The 9,774-nt window shown below is 47.4% G+C and overlaps 1 protein-coding gene across 2 annotated transcripts; it reads right to left on the reverse strand.

The window, feature by feature from the left end:
• Positions 1 to 3,988: 3,988 nt before the first annotated feature.
• On the reverse strand, positions 3,989 to 9,507 carry CHRAC1 (chromatin accessibility complex subunit 1). 2 transcript variants are annotated; one of them, XM_047783196.1, is made up of 3 exons: positions 9,262 to 9,507; positions 7,864 to 7,990; positions 3,989 to 5,030 (listed from the first exon to the last, which is right to left on the reverse strand). In XM_047783196.1, exons 1-3 carry the CDS (start codon positions 9,406 to 9,408, stop codon positions 4,915 to 4,917), a joined length of 390 nt encoding a protein of 129 aa, XP_047639152.1. In that variant the 5' UTR covers positions 9,409 to 9,507; the 3' UTR covers positions 3,989 to 4,914. The 2 variants fall into 2 exon arrangements, with proteins under 2 accessions (XP_047639152.1, XP_047639151.1); XM_047783195.1 differs by lacking the exon at positions 3,989 to 5,030 and adding an exon at positions 6,586 to 7,293 and having other exon boundaries at positions 9,262 to 9,506.
• Between the last annotated feature and the right edge of the window lie 267 nt (positions 9,508 to 9,774).

Raw genomic sequence — 9,774 nt, forward strand, 5'->3', positions numbered from 1 at the left:
AGGCGGTGAAGGAGCCGAGGTAGCTCCTGTTTACATCTTCCCCCGACTGAAGCAGTTCAGAGTTAAAGCTAAAACACCAAATATTGACACCCCCCCCACCCCCACCCCCCGTGTCTCCAGGAACTCGATGGTGAGGCCAACCTCGTTTGGTCTTTCTGAGCCTGCGAGGTCCTTAGAACCATGGCGTGATCCCAGAACACCTGCCCCGCCGGGCCAGGGCATGCGGTGCACACTGGCTGCCTGGCACCACTTGACAGAACTGGGTGCTTGTGTCGGGCCCGGGGCGCCTTGGAACTCTGCAGCTGTGGGAACAGTCCTGGGGAGTGGCCGAGGGCAGGCCCCTCTGACCCAAGAAGCAGGGGGCACCCAGGCGTCCTCTGGTGCCCACCGGTGCCCGGCCGAGTGTGTTCTGGAGAGAGACACAGCCTCAGCCTCTGTGCCTTTCAGGCCCGGTCCTCAGCGTCCTCCTGGAGCCATGCTGGGGCTGCTGTCCTGTGTCACCGTCGGTCACTGACCTTCTGTCTTGGCAGCTGCTCCTGCTCCTCGACTCCGGACGCGCTGCCTCCTCTCGGAAGCTGCTGGGTTCTAGTTGCAGGCTTTCCCCGGGCCCTGAGCAAGTCCACGGCTGCTGTGCTCCCAGGAAAGGGAGCAGGACCCACCTCTTAGGCAGGCATTGACTGACCGTCGGCACCCGGGGGGTTTGTTCTCGTGGTCACTCAGCAAGAGTAGCGAGTGTGATGGAACCAAGCTTTTAGAAGGAAGGTGCTGGAATCGGCATTGTGTCTTTGTCAAACGAGCGTGGAGTCCTCGGTTGTGAGGTGCTATTTCCATTCCCGTCCTTTGGAGGGCTTCTCTCGGCTGTTCCCCGTGTGCGGGGAAACTGCTTCCTCCTCGGGGGTGCTGTCACCTGGAGCCGTGCACGCGGGACTCCGGGTTTGACGTCTCGAAAATGCAGGTCTTAGCTCTGACGTTTCCAAGGCAGGTGTTGAGCAGTTCTTCTTGGCTGATGGTCTAATTAAAAACCACCCTTCCCCATCAAGGAATGATCTTATTGGTTTTGTTGAGTGGGGGAGATAATGCAGTGTTACTTGTTTTAGAATGTCTAGCAAAGCCTTCGTGGTGGCTGCTCCCCGGGCCCCCACTCTGAAGGGCAGCAGCCCTTTCCTTGCAGAGGTGCCGGCGGCAGCAGAGGCTGTGCAGGACCGATTGGGGTTCCTCTTCAAAGCCAAATACACCCATGACTGAATTCCCGGAAGTCTGTAGTTTAGCCCGAAAGTGAGATTTGACTCCTGAGTTTGCTAGTGTGAATTTTAAATGTAGTTGTTGAAGGTATAAATTCATGTTTTGTAACTGTACAGGCAAGTGAGTTTTTACTTTTTAAGAAGTTTTAAGGGAATAATTGTAAGTTTCTGTGCAGCAAAGTGGCTAATTACTCATTAAATACAAGAAAAGAATGTAGTGTCTAAATCCAGATTTTTTCTTACCTCTGGTACATTTCAGATGACTTACCTAATATGTATTGAGGGGCTTTAACCCTGAGTTTTATCAACTTTTCTAGTTTTATTTTATTTTTATAAAATAATTGAAAAAACCAAAAATGAATTCAAAAGTTCTATAGGTAGACCTTGTTCTTCTTAATTTTCCCCCACCCCCCCAAAAAAAATTAGAAGACATTTTGAATCAAAATGTATTATGATCGTTTAAAGTTTACTCTTTTCTAAGAAGCTAAGCAGCTACAAGGGCCCCGTTTCGGGTGGTGCTCCGCCTGCTGTCTGCGGACGTGTTTACCTGTATGGTGGGTCTGTGTGACCATGTCTTGTGCTTGCGGTATAGAAACCGTGCAGTGCTGTTGTGTAAGTTGACAGTTCCTATATAAACTAGTATTTATAAACATTGGCCTCGCTGTATAACTTTTCATTTGCTACATGAATTGTAAAATTAAACATAAAATTATAATACCTGCTAAATACGATTCTGAGGCTTCCTGTCCTTGTCTTTAGTTAAATGCCATTCTGTGTGTTTTGAGGATGCCCAATGCTTGCATGATGCTAGGTGGTGATGCCACTTTAAATTAAGCCTTAATCAGATGTTAAACTTGTATAAGTTTCAGAGTATGCAAAAATATTAGGCAGAATGAGTTTAACCTGTTCGGATTCGAGATGCTATATCATAATTCAACAAATCTTTTCTCCAGAGTTACAAAGGGAAACTTTCAGTGATACAGACCTCTCGCTCTCCCCCTCCCTCTCTCTCTCTGACCCCCACCCCCGCACCCCCAATTTCTGGTCTGGCTTGGCTGTTGCCATTGCTTGATGAAAATGGACCATTGTGCATTTCTGTGGCAGTCAGTCAAAAAGACCATTCTAAAAGTCTTGAGACTTTTTCAGGGTTCTGTTTAATGTTTGATGTTTTTTTTTTTTTTCCCTCCTTCTGAGGTTTCTTTATAGCCGATGGAGAGTATCATTTGGGCATAAATCTTCTTTGCAGACCTGCTCCTGTTCTCAGTTTTCTTCAGGTAGTACCACCTGTCATTGCTTCTGCACATGATTAAATGGATTTTTGTTTTTGTAAAAGCATCTTCAATTTAGACATAAAATGGAGGGGACCCAGCTTTCTTTACAATGTGGATCTACCTCAGTTAAACAGTTGGGTGCTATTTACTAAGTCTGTCAAATTAAATCGGAAAAAGTAACGAAACAGTGAGCTGTAACTCCAAACAAAGCTTGAAATCATAATTTCTGTTTATTTAATAATACTTTTATTTATTTTGTGCCTTTTGTGTTGAATCCTAATGCATTGAAAAAATCAGTATGGAATTTAAATGTTTTACATTGTATGTGGGGAGAAAAAGCCCAATTGGCCATGGAATTTGATAGAACACCCCAGCCAACTGCTAACATGTATTGGAATCCCAACTGCCCTTTTGTGAAAGGAAAAAAAAAAAGAATTATGTCCAAGAGCAAACTCGACATTTTACAGGCAAATTCCAAACTCTTCTATGCATATATTTGTAGCTCTCACTTCATTTTCTGTGCCAGTGGAGGGGCGGCCAAAACACTCACAAATACCCGTCATTGCTTTTTCTCACCTCGAGTGCCCCCGTCCCTCTGGCAGGCTTTATGAGTTGATTTCATAAGCAGCGGATGGATGGTTGTCGGTTTCATCTTTTCCTACCTCCTGGTGGGGGTGTTGGTGAACTTGACAGAGGAGGGGAGAACCCTTGGCCGTCTGGGGGGCGGGGGGTGCTGTGAGAACCCCCCCCCACCTCGCCCCGGGGTTCTGTAAGTTACGAAAGCTTTCTGGCAGGTGAGAAAATAAGATAGGAGATCGATGACTTTCCATGCTTTTATATTTGGCAGTTTACAAGTCTAGACTTTTCCTACTGTGGCAGTCTTTTTTAATGTAATTCTTTGGAGGTAACACAATATTTTGGAGTCTTAAGAATTTGATTTTATACCAATAAGAAATAAAAATTAGGGATCTTTCCTGTAGTGTATAGTTTTACTATTTTAAAGAGATCTCTGAATTTTACAAGAGAACCAACATTCCTTAGTGGCAAAACTTTGAAAGTTGATTCTGGGGAGGCTTTTTGCTGCAGGATCTCAAACAAAAATGGGATGATTCTAGTTAAATGTTTTTAATTTTTAAACTTCCATCAGGTCGATACTTAAGCTATATTTTGTAAAGAGTAAATCATCCTTTAGTATGCTGCATATAAAGATCAGCGTTGTTGCACTTTCTCAATAATAATAAATGCCCTACAATTGGCTCACCAGTAAGCATTTTGTTTTTTACCTAACATGAGTACTTTGGGGCAGGTAATGAAATTTATGTAGGTACCTCAAGAAAAAGAGCCTGAATATGCTGCATCTTGTTTCTTTAGCTTTTAGACGTAGCGTTATGTTCTGCTTGTATTGTTTTGTTTAGATATATGCTTTTTGGACCCCAATAGACTGTTGAAAGAGATTTTAAAGTTACTCTTGTAGGGATACAGTAACTTTTTTTTTTTTTTTAACTCTCTGGTTCAAAGGTTGCCCACCCGTAGATGAATACTTTACCCAGATACACCTGAGAAAAGGATACCATGTTTATAAGCAGACAATAATGTTCCCAGTCCTTTCTGTTCATGCTGCTTTCTTAATTCTTTTCTCCATTTCATCAAGAGGTTGGACAACTTGTTTCTAAAGTCAGATTTAAATAATCATGGCATCTTCATATTTTCCACACAGACCTCACCAAATTGCCATTGAGTAAGTAAGTAGCATGACCCTAAAGGTATTGCTGGCACCAGGCAGCCGCATCGATCTGGCCTCTGAAGGGCCAGTCTTCACACATCTCTGTTCCCCAGCACTCGCCCTAAACTGAACAGATGGGGAGTGGTCTTGACTGACAAAGACAAACTGGTGAAGAAAGCTACAGGCTGAGACACTGAGCATCTATTGTCGTGTTTAAGCTTAGCTGGGTCCTTTCGAGTTTGTTTTACAGCTTACTAGGTTAAGTAGTTTGCACTATTTTTGCAATAAATTCATGGAAAACCTAACAGTTACTTGTTTTGTTTCTTATTGTGTGTATATAAACTAATACTAAAAGTTTGGCATAGTGTTTTTTCACCTCCTTACATAACCCTTAACATGCACAGAATGCTGTAAATCTGATAAAATATGATGTGAATGATATTTTATAAAGTTATTTTGTATGGTGTCAATTTTGTTTTGCCTCATAGTATGTCAGCAAAAAATAAAATAAAATTCCTCGTATTTACAGCTGCCTCTCCAAAAGCGCTTCTATTACTCATTTATTTGGGCACTTCCTTCAGCACAGGCTCAGATTCCAGGCTTCTGAGATGGAAACCTGCCTTCGGTGACTGCAGTCTAAAGCCTTATTCTGTACAGGCCTGCTCCTTGAACAGTGGACTCAGCAGAGCCAGGCATTACCCTGAGGATGTGGGGGCTGGGCACACACACTTCGGAGGGCACTGGATAGAAGAACAGACGTGTCTAGGATGAGCTGGGTCTTCCTTCTCTGGCAGCCTTGAGAAAGGAAGGAAAAAGCCATTCAGCTAAACCCCAAGCAAGTGCAGAGCCCTAAGCTCCGTGTCGTGGGAATCGGTGCTGCCCACACCTGGGGTGCAGGCCTGGTGGGTCACTGAACGCCTTCTGCCAGGCTGCCTGCTCTGGCTGTGTCTGATTTCTGTCTGTACTGAAAAGAATACCCGGTGTTGGGAAAGGTAGGTTGGCCTAAGAAAACCAAAAAATAGCTGAAAATCCCTAGGATATACATTGTTGCTAAAGAAGGTCAAAGTTTTGTTCCCATATTTTCTGATTTTTTGAAAAAATATGTTCCTTACAGAAAATGTAATAATTGAGATAAACCAAGTTAGATGTATTTTTTAAATCACAACTCTGATAGTTACATGCTTTTTTTTTTTTTGCCCCACCCACAGCATATGGAAGTTCCTGAGCCAGGGGTCAAACCATGCCACAGCAGCAACCAAAAGCCACTCCAGTTAACAACCAGATCCTTAACCTGCTGAGCCACAAGGAACTCCCAAAAAGTGGATCTATGCCACAGCTGCAGCAACGCCAGATCCTCTGCGCCATAGCAGGAACTCCCCCAAAAAGTGGATTTCAAAATATTTTAAATAAATTTTAAAACGTCCAGAAAACATTAGTGATTGCCTGGGGTGAGGGGAGGAACTAACAAGGGGTAAAGAGGAGTATTTGGGGTGATGGTACTATCCTGTATACTGACTGCTTACACAGCCAAGAGAACGGACATTAAAGAATGATTTCACTGGAGTTCCCGTCATGGCGCATCAGAAACAAATCTGACTAGGAACCATGAGGTTGCCGGTTCAATCCCCGGCCTCGCTCAGTGGGTTAAGGATCTGGCGTTGCCGTGAGCTGTGGTGTAGACTGGCAGCTGTAGCTCTGATTTGACCCCTAGCCTGGGAACTCTGATATGCCTCGGGTGTGGCCCTAAAAAGCAAAAAAAAAAAAAAAAAAAAAGATTTCACTGGATGGAAATCAGAACTCAGTTTTTTTAAAAAGAGAGACAAAATTTAACCCTATGCGAAAAAAAAATAGTGTCTTCTCTTGTGGACAGTAAAAACGATTCCTGAGAGTGTAAAGAAAGGAACAGTAAGTGTAGAGTTTCCCCGATATACAAAATGTTTTTTAAGAAAAGTACACTTAAGAGAGTTTCCATCGTGGCTCAGCAGTAAAACCTGACTGGTGTCCATGAGGATGCAGGTTCGATCCCTGGTCTTGCTCAGTGGGTTAAGGATCTGGCATTGCCATGAGCTGTGGTGTAGGTTGAAGATGAGGCTCGGATCCCGAGTTGCTGTGGCTGTGGTGTAGGCTGGCAGCTGCAGCTCTGATTTGACCCCTAGCCTGGGAACTTCCGCATGCTTCAGGTGTGGCCCTAAAATGACAAAAAAAAAAAGAAAGAAAAATACACTATGCAGAAGTACTATTTCTTATTGTATCTGACTTGATAATTTCACTTAAAATTTTTCTTCAGGAATAAATGTAAGAGAAAGTGCTTATTTTTATATTTCACAAATGTCTCAGAATAACCAGGGCATTAGAATAATAAAGGGTTATAATAAAACTAGTTCCATAAAACACTTTACTGTAAAAAGTCTAGCTTTTAATTTAAAAAGTTATTTCTTTACAGTTTAAAAAAATGTAATATTTGAACAAATACAAAGCCAAACAAATTTTCTTGAAGTACAAAAATTCAGATGTAACATACTACCCATAGACCACGTATCTTAGCTAAAACCGGATCTGGCTGTTTACAAAAACTAATTTCAAAATATACACATGTGAATTTATACAACTGATATTTAGAAGTTCTTCAAGATCTATCTGTGAGCTACAAAGCTAAGCAAAGCTGCCTTGGCCTCAACGGCTTGGAGCTGCAGACTGGCTGTGACCCCAGCTCGCAGCCCCTTGTTGGACCCCCCCCTCCGGTTGCAGCGTGGGCCTGGGAAAGAGACGCTCCGCTTTGGGCTATTTACAGCAGAGGCACTCACGCCCCATCTCAGCCAGGAAGGGACGCGGTGTCCCTGAGGTCTCTCGCGAGTGAGCAGACGCGGGCTTGCTCAGAGCAAAGGTGTTCATCCCGGAGCCGTCCTCCCCGGCCGGTCGCTAACGCGTTTCTTTTTGGCTTAGGATTCCGCTTCGTCATCGCTCTCGTCGCCGTCGTCGTCATGCTCCTCCTCTGCTCCCCTCTTCTCTTTAAGCATTTTCAGATATCTACTAGCTAAAATCTTCTTTGGTAATATGTCTTAAAAAACGTAAAGCTAGCATCAGAAATGTAAATTTCAAAATGTCCTACTTCCTGCTTTGACCTCTAAACAGGTTCCAAGACAAAACAAAGTCCAGACGACAATTCTGGGTAAAACAGCAGGAAACTAGCCCTGCAAACCTGCCTCCCTTCCACTGAAGCAAACCGCGTGCTTCTGGGTGCCGGTGCCCACGGCTCAACCCAGCCCGCACAGGGTGGCTGCCCCAAGGATCCCCGTGAGCTCTTGTTAGCTGTGACCCACAGCTACTGCTGCACAACAACTCTGAGTTTCTGTTTCCTGGACCAAGTAAGGAGGCGTCAGGGAAGGGCTGCCACGCCCCAGCCAACAAACACCCTGTACGGAGAGTGCTGGCTTCTTGGTCCAGGTGAATCACATTACAAACACACTCAAACGGCCAAAACTAAGACTCATGCCAGGTCGCGGGAAACTCTGGCACCTGGAGAAAACAGCCAAGTGTCTATTTCAGCGCAAGAAGAAAAAAGAGCAGAGAAAAAAGCGTAAATTGCTAAGCATTTTTTTTTAAGCAGAATGTTTGAAAGTCTAAATACCTGCAAGAAACTGAAAAGTTTCCGACTCCTCTGCAGAGTTTGATAAATCACTGTAAGTGAGAGCTTTCTTTTCTCTTCCACTGCCATGTCGGTAGGAATAGGTGGCTAGATACTGAACAAAGAGTTCCTAAAACAAAATGAAAAAGAAAAACGAAAGGTGTGCTTTGAAAACTTACAGACCTTCATTTTTAATTACACTCATTTCGATGACTGCAGATTATCTCGGTTTCCCAAATTACAGAAAATCACGCGAGAAAGGACTACGCGGTCAGAAAGGAAACAAAGGCTGAATTAAGTTGTCAGGGAAGCAGGCGTCTCCCTAAAGTTTACTTTAGATTTGTAACTCATGAAAAATAATCAAAAGTGATTCAACAATGAGTCATGTTTAATGACGAACCTCTGGAGTTAAAAAGGGCAAGAGACCATTCAAAAATTCGGTGTGGCTGAGGAACACACTTCCGTTTGAACACAGTGTTTCCAGGCTGTCCGCCTACAACCGTTATGGTCGACAACCTAAAGGTAAAAAAGTGATCAGCTTCCCTTTCTGCCCAGACACCACCTGGGCTGAGCCTCTCGGAATTTTTATTTTAAATCCATCTAGTTCCGTTAGTAAGGGATGGAAGAAGTGCTTGCAAAACTCCTCAATTCCTTAACACCTACAGAACGAAGCTGGAGCAGAAAGCACAACTATCCCAAGACCACGTGACCTCCCAGCGCCCTCTGCCCTGACCGTAGGGACACCGGACACCGGACGCAACCAGCAGGGGCCGGAAACCACTCTAGGGAACGTGAAAGCGAGGAAAACCGTGCAGCTGAAACCTGGCCCTGGGCAAGAACAGGCAGGGTCCGGCCCACGCACCAAATCAGAAGACCGGGGGAGGGGCTAGCACCTCCGGCTGTAAAACCACGGTCCCTGGAAAGACTAATTCTGACCTGGGGACGTGCGGGCCCGTTCGCTCAACCGTCCGAGGGGTGGAGCCCAAAGCCACGAAAGCGGAAGCGGCCGGAAGCGACAAGAGGGGAGGGATTGGGGTCGGGGGCCAGACAACTCGGGGGGAGGAGACGCCGAAGGAGGGGGGGGGGCGGGGCGCTGGGCGCGCGGGGGAGGCCGGGAGCGGAGTGGGCGGGGCGAAGGCGCGCGGGGTAAGACGGGATTGACGCCCGGGGGCGGGGCGAAGGGCGCGCGGGAGCTGGGGAGCGCGCGGCGGAAGGCTGCGAGGCCGCGCCCAGGAGAGCGCGCGGGCACGCGCAGGGGAGCGGGCGGCGCGCGGGCCGAGGGGCACAGGGCAGCGCGGCGGGACTCGGCCGGGCTCGGAGGGCGGGACGGGACGCAACGGTCCCGGGCGGCCCCCATTGTCGCCCTCCGCTCCTCACTCCTCCCCGCGCGGCCCGCCTCACCGTGGCCTTGGCCGTGAGCACCAGCGCCTCCTGGTTGATGCTGGACACCTCGGGGGAGCTCTTCATGATGACCCGGATGCGGGACAGGGGCAGCGACACCAGCCGAGGCTCCCCGCACTTGTCCTTGCCCGCGACCCCGTCCGCCATCTCTGCGCCCCGCCCCCGCGGCGGCAGCCCCGACCCGCCGCGAAGTGGCCGGCCCGCTCGGTTGGTGCGGGAGCGGCGTCCCGCTGCCCCGTGGGAGTTGTAGTGTCGGGAGGCGCGGCCCCGGGCACGGACTACAAGCCCCGTGATGCCGCGCGCGGACGAGGCGGAAGGAAGGGCGGCCGGGCCTGGGGCGGGGGCCGGGGAGGCGTCTCCCTGAAGGTCGGAGGCAAACACCGTGTAGGAAGGGGAGGACTGGGAACCGCGGTGGGAAGGGAAGAGGCTGGGCGGTGAGGAGCGCAGACGGCCCTGTTGATGAGAAGGCGCTTTGCTGGGAAGAGGAGCAGCAGCAAAGGCGCGGAGGGAGGA

Source organism: Phacochoerus africanus, chromosome 6 (genome assembly GCF_016906955.1).
Source record: "Phacochoerus africanus isolate WHEZ1 chromosome 6, ROS_Pafr_v1, whole genome shotgun sequence".
Lineage (NCBI taxonomy): Eukaryota > Metazoa > Chordata > Mammalia > Artiodactyla > Suidae > Phacochoerus > Phacochoerus africanus.